The sequence below is a fragment of the Gymnoscopelus braueri genome (assembly GCF_963280865.1).
Source record: "Gymnoscopelus braueri genome assembly, chromosome: 4".
Taxonomy (NCBI): domain Eukaryota; kingdom Metazoa; phylum Chordata; class Actinopteri; order Myctophiformes; family Myctophidae; genus Gymnoscopelus; species Gymnoscopelus braueri.
This window is the reverse complement of record NC_137605.1, coordinates 48,718,688-48,736,353: the sequence shown is the minus strand read 5'-3', so window position 1 is coordinate 48,736,353 and position 17,666 is coordinate 48,718,688. Positions and strand designations below refer to the sequence as shown.

At 42.1% G+C, this 17,666-nt stretch overlaps 1 protein-coding gene across 2 annotated transcripts in view; it reads right to left on the bottom strand.

Moving 5' to 3' along the window:
* The window catches only part of cdk14 (cyclin dependent kinase 14), a 190,468-nt gene extending 173,032 nt beyond the window's left edge, over window positions 1–17,436 (bottom strand). Inside the window, exons 1-4 of one of the 2 annotated variants that reach the window (XM_080427708.1) lie at window positions 17,188–17,435; window positions 11,332–11,400; window positions 5,117–5,211; window positions 3,010–3,089 (exon numbers count right to left, since the gene is read on the bottom strand). In XM_080427708.1, coding sequence (XP_080283834.1) covers window positions 3,010–3,089; window positions 5,117–5,211; window positions 11,332–11,400; window positions 17,188–17,424 — 481 coding nt within the window. In that variant the 5' untranslated portion in view covers window positions 17,425–17,435. Of the gene's footprint in view, window positions 1–3,009; window positions 3,090–5,116; window positions 5,212–11,331; window positions 11,401–17,187 lie in introns of both variants that reach the window. The other variant, XM_080427709.1, reaches the window with a different exon arrangement.
* Window positions 17,437–17,666: the final 230 nt, after the last annotated feature.

Here is a 17,666-nt window from a genome sequence, read left to right as displayed (position 1 = left end):
TCCCGCGAAAATGACGTCATCCGGCCGGAAACGGAAACGGAAATGCACCGGTTTCCTGTTTGGCCAGGAACTAGCGCCCTATTAACACATTGGGTGCCATAATTTTATAATAACAGATTACGTTCGGTGCCAGAAATCTCACCGTTAAGCTGCGTGGCGCTGTTTAAACTGTAGACTCCAAGACGAGAAATCCATGTGAAACGAAGCATGCGTTCATTTTGCACGATGGTCCTGGCTAACGCCTGGAACGATAACATCTCTCACGCGAGTAACAATGGCGGAGCGATCGTGCATACAATAGGAGTCGTTTTCCCCAGCGTAAAAAGTTTCGGAGTTATAGGGGTTTTAGAGAAGGAGATAGAACGGAAGCGGATGGGAGCCATGTTTTTTGACACGGTGATCCATCTGTCCTTTCCTTCTCAGAATCACCACGGGTGATTCCAGAGCTGCTCCAGCCCCTCCCGTGTGGAAAAAAAAAAAAGAAAAAAAAAAAGACTGAAAACACGGTTCAGACCGTGTTCGGCACCAAAGCGCTACTCTGTGAAAACACGGTTCAGACCGTGTTTGGCACCCGATGTGTTAACAAAAAGGAATCTCATGCTGTTTTTATGGTATTATAGGATTTGAAGATGGAAAAACAATTAAAAGAACGCTTTTTGAAACGCTTCCGCCTTCCGGTGAAAACAAATGGAATTCTGGGTAATGCAGGACTCAGCAATAGACCTGCGATGACGGTAGTGACCAGCAGAGGCTGCTAAAAATCTTTTTTGGTACTGCTTTAAAGAAGCACTATGTAACTTTTTACCAACTATATAGCACAAGACCATACCCATCGGGGGATATGAGCACCCGCGCTTGTTTCACGGATGTGGCAACACCGGCGCTTGTTTCACGCACATGATTTGGCAACCCGGGAGCCAGCAAACACAAAAACGCTAATAAACAGCTGACATTTCAGGAACGCGAAAAACGGGCTTCGGTGTTCCGTGCACATGATAATGGTCAATGACTGTGTGCAAATGCAGATCGATTGCTCCAGCCACTGCGGAGAACCGGGCAGAAGAGTTTGTGGGGCACGCACATACAGACGCACAGACGCTCACACAGAGCCACAGAGCTTTGTAGAGTTCCAACAAAATTATAAAGTTCCATTTTTAAGCAATACCAAATATCTTTCCATAAATGTATAGACTCAGGGGGTCCCTGCTAGGGGAATGGTCTGAGTTTGTTCCCCCCCTACCTTAAAAAATCCATCTCCGCCCTTGAAACCATCAAACAAACGTAACTCACCTTCTATCATGTGTAAACATAACCCACGTGTGTCTGTGTAAAACTCATGACCGTGCACTGCGCAGTGCACGAGCAGACATGCACGGGCGTGGAGCTTACCAAAGCATCATTCACTGCTAGTTCCTGCAAAGCCACGCCCATTCAGACAAAAACAGTCAAAGACAGAGCGGCACGTCACTTGCGCGATTGAGTAATAATCCTATATTAAAATTGGCCAACCGGTGGGAGGACCGGCCAGCTGGTCAGTGGGCCGGCCGGCTGGCGGACCTCTGACGTCACGCTCATGTCACTATAACTCAGCCATAACCATATACTGTAAGGAGTTCCTAATGCAGCTACGCCCAAATATGGAGTGTGTTGTCTAACCTCAATGTGTCTTTATGGCATCAGACTTAATTCCACTACAGTTATTTGAAAACTTAGTTACTAGTTACTTTGCATTAAATATTACATTATAAAACATACATTAACCACTTTAGCCCTATTTTATACCTAGGCTATTTGAAAATAGCCGATCTACAAGCTCACAACGCGTCGCATCGTGACATGTTGTGAGCTTGTAGATTTTTGAAATTTTTACACATTTTAGTACTTCTACTTTTGGTACTTCAAGTACATTTTGATACCAATACTTTTGTACTTTTACTCAAGTAAATTCTGAATTCCGGACATTTACTTGTAACAGAGTACTTGCAGTATTGATACTTTTAATTAAGTAAAACATTTGAGTACTTTTCCCACCACTGCCAGAAAAACAGACCAAAGACTTTCACAGATCCGTCCAAGAATCTCACATCATGCCAGGAGGAGGAGAGACCAACCAACCAACCAAGCCAAGGTCCTGAGTGAAGCAGGCCGCCCCCTGCCCAGCGTGGAGATGCTGTGCATAGGAATAAGATGGCCGGGGCGTGGGCTGGAATGTCTATGAGACCATCAAAGCTTCGTACTGTATACGTGGCCCTCATTGCAGAGCAATAACGCACCGCAGTAGGCACCCAAATCACTTTTTTATTTTGCATATATTGCTGCATAGTCTCGCGTACAGCACAGAATGATCAAAGATCTCTGCCTACTGATCTGGGTTCATCTAAATTCATTGAATGTTCTTGAACCGCGGAGAAAACCAGCGGCACTGTATAACAAACCTAACGCCCACTGCTTTGAAAAAAACAATGTAACCGTCCCCAATATATCAAGGACAAGTCTTTGTATTGGTTCTGCGATGCTGTAACCCCAATGGAAACAAGCTATAGGCTTTCTTGGGTTTTAAATCCTCTTCGCTGACCATTTATTGATCTGTACTTTAATGTGATTTCTGCAAATTGCAGTCAATCAATCAATCAAACTCTATTGCTTGTATTGTTTTCGCTGTCATCATAGTTTTACTGTTGTTTTTGCTATTGCTTGTATATCTCTCTGTCTCTCTCAATATTTATCTCAGTCTCTACCCCCCCCCCCCCCCCCCCCCGACACGGTCGAGGCAGATGGCCACCCTAGAATCTGTGTCTGTCTGACGTTTCTTCCAGTTAAAGGGGGGAGTTGTCCGTTGCCACCGTCACAAAAAAAAAGCTTGCTCAGGGTGGGACAATGTCGGGTCTCTGCTCTAGATGTAAAGTGTCTTGAGACAACCTCTTGTGATTTGACAACACAACAACTACACAGTAAAATCCTTCTGTTAGACATCGCTATAGCATCGCAACGAGACAACCTGAGCCTTACCTTCTCGTATCGCCGTGAAGGGAGTCCCTTCTTCCTCCTGTAGGCGAATAACCTTCAGCGCTACCAGCTTGCCGTTTACCCTAAACAACACAAGACAAAACAACAATGGTGGAAAAAGTACTTACATTTTTTACTTATGTAAAAGTATCAATACTGCAATATAGAAATACTCTGTTACAAGTAAAAGTCCGGAATTCAAAATGTACTTGAGTTAAAGTACAAAAGTATTGATATCAAAATGTACTTTACGTACGAAAAGTACTCATTATTCAGAATGTCCCATTTCACAAGTTTTCAAATGAACAAAAATGTATAAAGATCTTTTGAAAATAGCAGATCTAACAACCTCTGTGAGCTTGTAGATCGGCTATTTTCAAATGGCTGAAATGTATATAGGGCTGAAGTGGTTACTGTATGTTTTGTGATAATAATCAAAATCTACAAAGTAACTAGTACGTTTTCAATAATTGCAGTGGAGTAAAAAGTACAATATTTGCCTCTGAGATGTAGTGGAGTAGAAGTAAAAGTACTGAAAATACTCCACTAAAGTAAAAAAAATACTTTTTTACTTAAAGTACAATATTTAAGTACTTAGTTACTTTACACCACTGCTAAACAAAATGTTATCGTGCACATGGTTTCATGACATGAAAACAGAGAGAGTCAATGAGACCTGGCGGAGCGGCAATCTCAAAAAAGTCGATGGAATGCAATTCAGGGGCAGCAGTGTGAGACTCCGTACAAGCCGATTCAGGGGATTTACAAGCCTCACCCATCAAACCCATTGTAGTGCAGAGAAAACACAAAAATAACTCCATTATTAGGAAATATGGCGTCGGCCCCCGATGTGATTTATTTTAGCATTTTCTAGGTTTTAATTAGCAAAAAATGTGACAAAGCGGTTCTTGTCGTGTACTAAATACAAATTGTTGAATGTACGTCGTCTTGCGAATCGTTAAACAATTCCATTCCCTGGTAATCTAATGAAAAGGATTGTATTTCATGCCTGGGCTGTGAGAGCGCTTTTATTGCAGTGATATGAAAAATTGTAATTGAAATTAGAGTGTGCAGTGTAACTGTTATTACATTAAACTGCAGTATATATCGTCTCTGTCGGGTGGAAACCTCATATGTACGAAACTGTTACTTTTGAGGAATTCAAACATAGCAGAGGTAGCAGATCTACAAGCTCGAAACGCAGTGTGGTTTCGAGCTTGCAGATCTGCTACTTTTGATGCTTTTGTGTGACGCTGTAGGATGATAAAGTAGGGCGTTAATTTACGGGGGAAAAAAACAAAAACAAGTTAGAATATGGAGATAAGAGGTTTCTGCCCGACAGCAACGATATCATTCAGTCATGGCTGTGATTTTAACAGTGTGTCTCATCAACTATGCAAGAGTAAACAACGCTTTGACACTGATTTAATGGTAGCCATGTTTCTTATATTTCTGCTTTGATTTTCTCAACGGCACACGCTTGCCCGCACGCACGTTTGTATTACTATACTTATGAGGGCATCAACATTTAGGAGACCTATTTTATTAATGTAAATTTTGTTCTGCCAATTTTTTTAACCATAATGCAGAAATATTGCAGAGGTGCAAGCTCACAATGCGTCGTTGTGCAACACGTTTTGGGCTTGTAGATCGGATATTTTCGGTGCGTTTACACCGGCACACAACTAAATAAATAAATACATCCGACATAACTCCAACTCTAACCCCTATACCATTGGTTCTTAAAGTGGGGCCCGGGGACCCCCAGGGTCCTTGGGGGGATACCAGCAAAATGTGTTAATAAATCTTTTTCTTAAAAGGTGAACATTTTTAACACAAATCTTTGCTTCTGGGAGTCCCTTCCCTGGCACACAAAAAGTTTGAGAACCTCTGCACTAAACATAACAAGAATAGGATACCAGGTGAAACGTTGCTGCCTGTGGAATCTACGTGCCCAGAGCGGTTGGAAGCAATGGAAGGGGCTTTTTTTTTACTCCATTTCCCCAAGCTGAAATATGCACGGTCACGCACACACACACACACACACACACACACACACACACACACACACACACACACACACACACACAAACACACACACGTTACTCACTTGCTTTTGCCTTTGTAAACGGTGGCGTATGAGCCTTCTCCCAGCTTCTCCAGCTTTTCGTAGGAATCAGCCTTTCCAAACTTGGGGCTTGTGGGCTGATGGGAATAAGAAAGAAAGAACAAGTTAGAATCACCTATTCTGGGGGCGAACATTCATAGTAAAATAGAGATCAACAAGCTCCCAATGTGTGACACTGTGCATGGCCCGTTGTGAGCTTATACAGATCTGTTATTTTCTGCAAAGAGATTTGATGTATAGAAGGAAATAAATCACAGCTCAAGAACCCTGGGGGACCCGGGTCAACTAAGTATACAGGGTTTAAGTCAGTGGTTCTCAAACATGATGTCAAGGATCCTCAAATTGATATACATTTGGCCGCGGACGCCTATTTGAAAATATTTAGTCAGATTTGTCAAATGTTTTTGTTTTGTTGAAAATAGCATAAAACATAAAATAAGGCTTAAGGGTTTCAACTGTTCCTCATTGTGCTGGGGACCCCCTGGAACCCCCTGGAACCTCCTCAAGGACCCCCGGGGGTCCCCAAGACCCCATTTTGAGAACCATTGTTTTAAGTGGTTAAAAATAAATAAGACCATTTATAACACCAGCAAAATGGAATGGAAATAGATGTATATTCATTCATATATACACTGACTGTACATTTATCTTTTCGGGTGGAAACCTTATACTGTACGTCCAAAACTGTTAACTGGGAGCCAATGGAGGGAGCGGAGAATGGGGGAGACATGTGAACATTTTGGCTGGTTGAAGACCAAGGGTGCATTCATCCATTAAGACCGGGAAAGCATCTGTGTCATTTTAAGATACAAAAATAGCAGATATACAAGCTCATAACATGGCACAGAGTGCCGCGCTATGAGCTTGTAGAGTGTATGCATTTTTTTGAAAAATCATGAAAGTTTGTGCAAATCTTTGAACTTTTTTTAAAGCGAACATTTGTAACTCAAATCTTTGTTTCTGGGGAAACAAATGTCTTCTAAATCCTAAAAGTTTTAATCTCAAAATATGTTGTTCCAGGGACCCCCCCCCCCTAAAAATGGTAAAAAGGTTCGCTTTAAAACATAAAAAATAAAATAAAAATAAATCTTAAAATGACACAGATGCGTTCCCGGTCTTAACGGGAGGCCAGTAAGGAGAGAGTTACAGTAGTCAAGTTTTGATATGACTGAGGTCTGGATAAGGAGCTGGGCTGACTCCTGGGTGAGGAAGGGTCTGATCCTTCCAATGTTATAGAGTGTAAACCTATATATGAATTGTTGGATGTTCCCTACAGAGTCAAAAATAAATTAATAATAATAATAATGAATCATATGGAGAAAAAAATGTACAATCGATAAAAAGGGCAACAGTAATAAGACGAGAGAACATACTAAACATGAACAGTTAAAAAAGGAAAATGTATCGGAGAGGATCAAGCAGCAAGTCGCTAAAGTGCAAAGTGTCACGACACAACTTGATGTGATTTGGTGGCACAACACAAATTAAATTGACTCGACTTTGACTAGCATGTAATCCTTAAGCGCTAACAGAACAATGCGTTCGTGTGTTCGCTGTTCACAGAGAAAAGAGGGATTTAATGAGTGTTTGGTGAGCCGTATAGCTCTCGGAAAAAAAAGAGGCCCTGGCGCTGCCTGGGAGCCACGGACCTGGAGCCGCCGGGTGTCACGTTTCTCACGGATCATAAGGTTCTGACAGGAGGCACAAAAGTATGATGGATGACACGTGACAACGCGAGGTAAGAGGAGAGCCAGGGGAACGCGACTTCTACTGTATCTTGTTGCGTAACGTTTCACGCCCTGGAAAACGTCCATTACCTGCTACTGTACACCCTCCTAATCAATGATTGAATGTCAACGGCTAAACGCAACCTGCAAGGGCACGATAGGAACTAGATACTATAGACAATAAAGACTGGACAACAAAGACTAGAGACTACACAATAGAGACTAGACACTATAGAGCCGGGGTAGGCAACCTTAGGCACGGGTGCCAACATTGGCACAGGGGAGGGTGATCACTGACACACTGGCATAAGTGTGAGAGAGAGGATTTTTTCTTTACAATTTAAAAAAAAACAGTTAAATTAAATCCCCTCACATCTGTATGCAAATTACATCCTGCACATAATTCTACATTCTTTCAAACTCCTAACTCTGACTGGGGAGGGAGTCTGGGAGATAGGTGGCTTTTTTGAGTCTAATGATCATTACATCCTGATGCGAAAGAAAATATTTCTAAAGAAGAAAATAAATAAAGGTTGTTATGTATTATGGACAATCAAAATCTGTTGGAAATATTTTATTTGGATGTGGTGTCATAATTAAACTTACTATTGATATGGCACCCTGACTATCAAGAAAATATGGCACTTCATGTCAAAAAGGTTGCCGACCCCTGCTAGAGATTTGTTGACCCGTTGTGAATAATGATGTCTGTGAACTTCCAAAATTATACAAGTGTGCCTCCATGTTACAGCCTATATTGAAGGCAGTTTAAGTGATATATTTGGGTTAAAACAAACATAGTTTTCTGTTAAAAAGTTCAACCTCTATATTCTGATAGTAATCATTGCGGTGTGATTGTTCATTAGCAGGGGGTCTCCAGCTGTTTAATAAACAGAAAATACATTTTAAGGCGGGTTGCCAATTTCATCCAATCAGGAAAGAGTACCCATTTCTCATCTTCAGTTTTATAGTGTTCCAGTTTACATTTTTTGTCTGCTCATTTCTTCGAGTCATTTCACTTGTTTATCCTGTATCCTGTACGAGTGCTCTCTCCTGATTGGATAAAATTGGTATCCTGACCTCGTTTAGTATAAAGAGCTGGAGAGACAGGGAGAACCCCCTTTTACTGAACAAAGACTCTATAGCAATGATTACTATTAGAATGTAGAGCTATGGTACCACTGTGGATACACAGTCTATTGCGCAGCGCTAAGTAAACATTTTTGCCCTAAGTCTCGTAGAAGTCTTGTAGATTTAAGGAGTGTTTTGTCTAACGATTCTTTCCTGTAATACATATACAGAACAGTAAATTGTCTTGGGTCTGTCAAAGCTTAGGGGAGGCGGTGGCAGATTCCAGACAATCCCTGGGGAATTATTTAGCTCTGCTGTCAACGCTGTCTGCTGCTGGTTGTGCATGAGAGCGTGTTCTGTGTGCGCATGTGAGGAGGACGAGACGCACGTACAGTAACACACATTGGCGAGCACACGCACTGGCGAGCACACATCGGCACACGGCGATGTAAAGACATAGACACACACACACACGCACACACACACACACACACACACACACACACGTTTGTATTACTTCTATACTTGTGAGGACATCAACATTTTAGAAGTGTGATTTCATTAAAGCCATTTTTTTTGCTAAAGACAAGAAAAAGCAGATGTTTGCCATTTTTGAACTCTAGAAATCTTTAACCATAAAAACAACCATTTCTCCTGTGAGGACCAGGACAATTATCCTCACAATGTCTATTTAATGCATTCTATACATGTGGGGACATTTGGCTCTCGCATTTAGTATACTGTACACACACACACACGCTTGCGCACGTGCAAACGGGACGTGCAAATGGGACCGCTAAATAAATGAGAACAGACTGGTCCTGTCTATGATCTCCATTTTAATCTAAGGTACGTTTCTCTGCCGGTTTGTGGCGCTCTACTTGCAATCGTCCCTCTATAGCAGTGGTTCTCAACCAGTGGTCCAGAGAGTCCCCAGCAAAAGGTATTAATACATTTTCACCCCTTTATCCATGTTGGCTATTCAAAAATAGCAGATACACAAGCTCACAGCGCACCACTTTGTGCCGCACTGCGAGCTTGTAGATCTGCTAAGTTTGAACATTTTCGAAAAATCTTGAAGGTGTTAGAATAATTTTGTAGATGTTTTGCATTTTTTAACACAAATCTTCTCTTCTGGGGGTCCCTGGCACAAAACATTTTCAGATGGGGGTCCGCGGCCAAATGTATACCAATTTAGGGGTCCTTGGCATGAAAAAGGTTGAAACTGCTCTATAGTGATATCATGTCATCTCTTCTGCAGCGCTAATAAGCTCAGCATTTCTGAGGGTCTTTTTTCTTCTCTAAACAAACATTTAGAGAAGCCCCTGGGAGCTCTGCACAGGAAGCCAGGCTCAGCTGGACACAGGCTGCGGCTCACAAATCACAGCTCAAGCAGAGCTTACAGGGCCGTTACGGGGCACCGCCGGCTCCTATTGCACCCAGGTAGCACAATATATTCACTCACAACCGGCCCAAACTGCCAATTAAACGGGGATTGAATGGCGTAGTGCTGTTCACAAGGATCATTAAATCTTATATCTTTGCTGTAGGGGGCAGAAACCTCTTTTCTCCATACTTTAACTTGTTGTTTTTTCGTAAATAAAAGGAGTAGTTCACCCAAAAAAATGACTTATTTTTTGTCAATTGCACACCCCATGAAGACTTGAATTCATGGATTTCTTTTTGTTTTTGTCGCATTCCTAAGCCAATAATTTGATGACTGGGTGTATTTCCGGTAGGAGACATAAAGAGTCTACTTTGTGTCTCCTACCGGATACATTAGCATCTTTCCGCCGGTAATCAAATTATTGGCTTAGGAATGCGACAAAAACAAACCCATGAATTCAAGGCTTCATGGGGTGTGCAATTGACAGAAAATAAGAGTTTTTGGGGGCGAACTACTGCTTTAACGCCCTACTTGATCATACTACAGCGTCACACAAAAGCATCAAAAGTAGCAGATCTGCAAGCTGTTTTTTTTCTTTTTTTTAAAGAACATTTTAAATTAACCACTTGAACCCTAGCATCCCTATTCTAGCCAAAAATATTATATATTTTCAGCAAAGTGATTTGGTGTAGAGAGAAAAAGGAACAAACCAAGTACTGAGCCAAGGATCAAGTTTTCTATCTGCAACACAATGTTATACAATATGTAGTGGGGGTCCCTGCTTCAACTCTCTCTCACCTAAGGGGTCCTTGGCCTGAAAAACCCTAGACTCCCCTTGCTGAAATTAGCCTTGGTGCCCCCCCCCCCCCCCCCCTGAGTGAGCAGAGATGGGAGGGGCTACAATGCATTTCATCTGCCCTCCTCGCAGGCTTTAAGAGCCTGCTGCACTTCTTCTCATGCATTTTTCATTCCCATGAATCAGCAATCAAGTGGATTGTAGAATGCTGCATATGGCCTTTTTTCACCCACACCACCCCCCCCCCCTCTCTCTCTATGTGCTGTGGGGGGATTGGCTGTTTAAATACACGCTATATGTACGTACAGCCGTTCGTTTCTGTCGGCTACAGGTGGCGTTGAGTGACTGTGTTTGTAGTCCTTAGTTTTATTCTGTGCATGGTAAGGGATTAAGCCTAAGTTATGCTCCGTCGCGTGACGTACTGTACATGTCGCATGCTGAGAATGGCGGGAATAGCAAACCTACAAGCTCTGCTATCAGGCTTGTATGTATCAGGCTTGTATGCATCAGGCTTCAAAGTGCAAGTGTAACATTGTAACATTTTAGTGTAACGTTTTAGAATGACGTTTTGACCCTTTGCCTCAAATTTGACAACAACAACAACAACAACATACAAAAACTCTTAGGATTTAGAACATTGGTTTAGAACAGTGGTTCTCAAAAATAGCAGATATACAAGCTCACAGCGCGTCACTTCGTGCCACGCTGTGAGCTTGTACATCTGCTATTTTTGGAAACATCTTGAAAGTGTTTGAAAAATGTTTCCTTTTTTTTACACAAATCTTCACTTCTGGGGGTCCCTGGCACAAAACATTTTTAGATGGGGATCCACAGCCAAATACATATCATTTTGGGGGTCCTTGGCACTACTCGTTTAGAAGGCATTTGTAGAATCGGTCTGAGGTCTTAATGGGTTAAAATATGATCTTAGATATTGCCATCTTCGATAAAAATAACATAGGAACCAGGCTGAACATGCTGACAACATCAATAACTTGCACACTATTTTCAAAGGGAGTTTTTCATTGGCTTAGAGTTGCCAAGTACATTTGAGGTGCATGAGGAAAGGTATGAGTAAAAAAGTTAATATTTTCTTTCACGTTGTAGTGCAGTAAAGCTGAAAGCAGACACAAATAAACATACTCAAGTAATCGAACAGATCCTCGGGAAAAAGTACTTAAGTAAAGGAGCGGAGTAGTTTTACTTAAGTACTTACCAGTGGTAAATTACCACCTCTGGAGGTCAGTTCCCAAACTGAGCTGCCATTGCTGCCAAGCATTTTTACCTAAGATTTAGGTACAGGAAATAAGATTTAGACACAGGATATACGTTTTAGGCACAGGATATTCTAGTTAAATCACAGATCTGGAACCAATATTATTACTTGTTACGGACGCCAAAACAACTGCTCACACATTTGCACACATTGTACAGCGTCTTGAAAGGAGCTATAAGTGATATTCTTTGGTTAAAACAAAAAAATGTGTTTGTTTGTTAAAAAGTTAAAGCTCTGCCTTTCGATCTTTGGGTCTCCCCGTCTCTCCATCGCTCAAATAAACAGAAAATCCATTTGGGGGGTTGCCGATTTCATCCAATCAAGAGAGAGAGTATTTATCGGCTTCAATTTCATAGTGTTCCAGTTCAAAATAGTGTCTGCTGCCTTCTTGCTATAGCAAATGATTACTTTAAGAATATCGAGTTATTTTAGCAAAACAATCTCACTTACTGCACCTACAGAATAAAGCACATACACATATTTACATGTGTGCCTGGAAAATTAACATGCACCGCACATACATGCGCACACACACACACACACACACACACTTTACAATGCAGTCGTTTAGCAAGTACAGTAGCGCAGGGGTCTTCAACAGGGGTTCCTCAGAGTTACTACGGGGAGGGGAGTTTAATACCGGTATCTTCTGAGGGTTTACGTGGTTAAATGTCTGAAAATACCCATTAACATGAATCCAACACACCCTAACCCTCATACACTGATGACAGTGCTGTCAAACAAGTCTATGAAGCTATCTAGAAATCTATGAAAAAGTTTTGCAACACAATTTTGCCCAATATGTACAGTAGTAGGGGCTCCCTGCTTCATCCCTCTCTCAGCTAGGGGTTCCTTGGGCGGAAAAACGTTGAAGACCCCTGATGCAGAGTCATGTTGAGAGCGACACACACACACGAAAGCTCGGGATTATGTCAAGCTCTGAGCGGTCCTGACTGATGAATACGTGCCACGCACCACAAACATGGAAGAAGCTGTAATTGGGCTCAACCGGGATCTTCACGAGCGCGAAAAGCACCATTGGTTTCACATTTCGCTTCAAGGTAAAACTTTGAACAAGAGTACACGACCCCGGCCGATGGGAATTTTGGGAAGGATTCACCCTTTTTCATCCCTGCCTTTTGATGTCAGGTCCTGATTAAAGCTTGGTTTGCTTCAGGGGTGTGTGTGTGCTGCGCGAACAGGCTAACCAATCTGTCTAGTCTCGCAGTGGTATCAGATTTAAGATGCAACGTGTGCCGCATCGCATGCCGGTTCTGGAGAAGCGCTGATTTGCCTGGACTTCACAGCAGTGGTGGAAAAAGTACTCAAATGTTTTACTTACAGTAAGTAACAGTATCAATACTGCAATGTAGAAATACTCTGTTACAAGTAAAAGTCCGGAATTCAAAATTTACTTGAGTAAGAGTACAAAAGTATTGGCATCAAAATGTACCAAAAGTAAAAGTACTCATTTCAAGTTTTCAAAATGTATACAAATCTTTTGAAAATGGCTGATCTACAAGCTCACAAGAAGTTGCATCGCGACGCCTTGTGAGCTTGTAGATCTATTTTCAAACAGCCGAAATATATATAGAGCTTAAGTGGTTAATGTATGTTTAGTAATAAAAATCTAGTAAATAACATTTTCAAATAATTGTAGTGGAGTAAAAGTACAATATTTTCCTCTGAGATGTAGTGGAGTAGAAGTAAAAGTATTGAAAATTGGAAATACTCCACTAATGTAAAAATACCTCAAAATTGTCCTTAAGTACAGTACTTAAATGAATCTACTTAGTTACTTTACACCACTGCTTCACAGTCGATACTGCACTTCCGTGTGTGTCAGCAAGGCGATTTTTTCGCGGGCAACGTTTGGCATTAACCGGCAATGCCTGTTGTCTGCGTCGTATTGCATCATTAGAGTCGTACGCTAAGACAGATACAGATAAGTTGTGACACGTCAATCAGCTTGTCTGGCGTTACAGACACAACCTTTAATTAAAGCGTTGCCAACGTGTTTCTTTGTGACGTTTCAGTTTGGTGTCACGCTGTGACGTGTAGTGAGCTTTTCCATCGGCAGTACCAATTGCCAGTGTATCGCGACATGTTGTCAAAATGACCATCTCGTCAGTAACCGTCACCCGGGCAACGCCGGGTCGGTACCCGGCAGGCGGCAGGCCAGCACACAAATATGGAGCCGTGTGCAACTCCATAACTGGACGTAATTTTTTTTAAGATTATGGATTCACAAAGAAAGAAAACTACAAAAATATAGCAACAAAGGTTGTGGGGATTTGAGAAAAAATATTGGGGGATTGACTGCGCACAAGGAATTTGGCATTGATCGGTGTAGTCGTTTGCGAGATTAGCCACGGACGCACACAGACACACAGACACACACACACACACACACACCCTCCTCCCGACCTTCAACAGACATAATGAATTAACCAACAACCACGGACCTCCTATTGACCAACCACAGACTTTAATTTACAGCCCAGCCAATCGGAGTCTAATCTTTTTAGATTTCTTTGGCTATTCAAAAATAGCACATGTACAAGCTCATAGCGAGTGCTGCGCAATGAGCAAATGAGCAATTTTTTGGAAAAATCGTGAAAACTTGGCAAATCTTTGAATATATATATTTTTTCAAAGCAACTCAAATCTTTGCTTCTGGGGATTCTACAAAGGTCTTCTCATCTGACCTTTTCTCTGGACGAACCCTGGACATGCTGAATGAATTGTGATTCACAAATTTGGAATAATCTTGATAGTTATTTTTTTTTACATCCCTGGCACAAAACATTTTCAGATGGGGGTCCAATACATATTAATGTGGGGGTCCTTCCTTGGCACGAAGCAGTTTGAGAACCTTGCATTAACTGACTGGTTAAGTGGCGGGTTATAGGGGGAGCTAGTGGGGTAAAAAACCCTTGAGGATTGGAGGCACTAAGGAGCCTCCATCCCAAAGCACTGGACCATCTCCTCAACCTAAGTGCTTCTCTATGAAATGTTTATGAGAGAGTTGGGGAGGGGGAGGGGGTGGAGGGCCGCGTTGCCTAGGCGACGGGAGTGTGTGTGTGTGTGTGTGTGTGTGTGTGTGTGTGTGTGTGTGTGTGTGTGTGTCAGCCAATTTACAGGTTTGTGATTATCGCGACAGCTCAAACGGGTCCGCTCGTCGTCTTGGCCTCGGCGTTGCCAGCCAGGCACTAAATCAAAGGCTCACATCCACCACGTTATCTCGGTTATTAAATCTTTATTTTGTGTGCTCGGCAATTAAGCGTCTTGTTTTTTTTTGGGGTGGCGTTCAGAGCTAAATGAAACAACATTTAAAATATGAACGCATTGCAAAGGGCTTTGGAAATACCTCATTTGCATGATTGCAAAAACGGGGCCCGATTAGCCGTGGGAAAACAGCGCCGTCCTGATTAATTTGTTTCCAATTAAGGTAGAGGGAAATGGGGTTGAAACGAACCACCTGCTGAACTTAAATATGTTCTGACAGAGCGTTGATACATGGGGGATAACATTTGCATGCAGATTGCAGACACACACTAACGTGTGTATGTGCACGTTTGGGTACAAACGCACAGAAATAGATCAAAAGAAATCACACAACTAAGGCTGGGGAATATGTTCATATTATAGCAATATTGTGATATAACACTAGATTATGGTCTGGGATGATATCCATATCAGCGTATCTTCATATAACTGGCCCTCACTAATGCTCACTATAAGATGGTCTTCATTTCTGCCTATGTGGACAGTTCAGAGACCTGCCTACCAGTGACATCGGCGGTAGAGGCAGGTTTGTTCATTCCAAACTTTATTGTTTGTATTAATGCAAAAACAATGGCTTCGGTTATAGCATGCTAACTTTCCAGTAAATTAAAAAAGGCTGTAGTTTCTATTTGTTTAGATTCCCCATCGATGATGTCACTGGTAGGCACGTTTCTGAACTGTCCACCAGCCCTCCTCTGAGACACAGTGAATACAGGACAGAAATGGTGGCATGTTAAAATGAGCATTAGTGAGGCCCAATTACACGACGATAAGGTTGAAAATGGGTTGAAAGTGCTCCTTTAACTCATTTACTGGCAAGGACGACTTCTGACGAGACGTTGTCCACACTGCCAAGGGCGACTTATTTAAGACGACTCTTTGAAAGTGTTTTTCAAAAAACAAGCCACATTAAACGGTCATATAGCTCTGGAATGGAGGATCGCGGGCCAGCCACCCCGTGCTTGTAACGAATCGATGTCCGTGAGGATCGCGGTCACGGAGAATATATATAAGATTTTTCAAAGGTACAGTGTAATCGCCTTTTTCGCTGGCAAGTGTTTTAACTCTGGCAGTGTATGAGTTAAGCTCTATTTTATACTAAAAAGAAAATTCACAAACTTTCAAAACAGCTGATCTAGAAGCTCACAACGTGTCGCATCACGATATGTGAGCTTGTGTATCAGCTATGTTTTGCCATTTTTCTTTTATGAGATTTATGATATATGTCAAAGAAAAATGTATATGATCGTCCCAATACGATATTATATTAACGATGTGGATATTGAGGTATTAACAATATTGTGATGTTTGATTGTGTCCGTGTAGCCCAGCCCCCTACACACACATTCCAACCCACACACATGCACAGCACCCAATTATGGAAACCAGTGTGACGCAAATATCAGGTGTGTGTGTGTGTGTGTGTGTGTGTGTGTGTGTGTGTGTGTGTGTGTGTGTGTGTGTGTGTGTGTGTGTGTGTGTGAGTGAGTGAGTGTGTATTGGGGGAGCCCGTTCTCATTAGGAAACATACAATGGATACAAATGGCTACATAAGTTCTGTACACGAGTTGTGTCTCTCATCATAAGTGACATAGTTACATTACATATAAACTCAACATTTAATTGCATGGTTAAATCTTTGTTTTTGGATACTATCTCAATGTTGAGTTGTAGTTATAAAATGAATGAACAAATGTGAACCATTTTGTGATCTACATTGTTTATATGTAACATATGGACTATAGTAGTAACTATGTTACTTATCGTCTCCGTCGGGTGGAAACCTCATATGTCCAAAACGGTAACTTTTCAGGATTAAAATTCAAAAGCATTAAAAGTAGCAGATCTACAAGCTCGAGCTTGCAGATCTGCTACTTTTGATGCTTTTGTGTGACGCTGTAGTATGATCAAGTGGGGCGTTAATTTAGGAAAAATCACAAAAAGTTAGAATATGGAGATAAGAGGTTTCTGCCCAACAATATATGGTGAGACAGAAGTCACTATACAGACTCTACTATACTGTAAGGCAGGGGTCTTCAACGTTTTTCAGGCCAAGGACGCCCTAGCTGAGAGAGATATGAAGCAGGGACCCCCTCTATATTGTATAAAATTGTGTTTCAGATGAAACTTTTGTTTTTTTTATGTGGTCTGCTCTTTTTTCCCTCTACACCTAAAATATGCCAAAAATGCCAAAAATCGCCGATCTACAAGCTCACAACACCTCGCAGCACGAGGAGTTGTGAGCTTGTAGATCTGCTATTGTAGATCTGCTATGTTTGGCTAAAGTTCTCGTAAAAAAAAAAAAATACATATCACAAAAAGATTTGGCGCCCCCCCTGTAGTAACTCTGAGGACCCCCTAGGGGTCCCGACCCGGACCCCCCCTGTTGAAGACCCCTCCTGTAAGGTATTGACCATCAGCATCCATTGTACTTTAGTAATGAGATGGTGGTGTTGTTGGTGTGTGTCGGGGGGGGGGGGGGGGGGGGGGTGGATCCCTTCCACTCACAGAGCTGGGACTGGAGTGTCGGCGCAGCTTGGGCGACTCCTTCCCGGTGGAGGTGGCCTTAGAGGAGGAGATGCAGGCATTGTTCTCAGAGTGGACCCTCTTCACCTGGCTGGTGGGCTTCTCGAAGGGGTCGAAGCCGCTCTGCGTGCGCTGGACCCGCACCTTCTTGTCCTCAGGGATGGTGTCCAGGGGCGACTTGATGACCGAGTCCGTTCCCTGGCAGCTGCGTGTGGACATCTTTGTGACACATATCTGTCACAGGGAGGAGGAAGGGGAGAGAAAGAGGGAGTATTTACAATTACAATTTAGGCATTTTGTTTTTTTTACCCAGAGTGACGTACAAAAAACTAATTAATTACCCATTCAATCCAGGAACGCATCAACAAATGTCTTCTAAATCCTAACAGGTTTCTGAAAAAGTTTCTATATCAGTGGTGCTCAAACTTTTTCATGTCAAGGACCCCAAAATGATATGTATT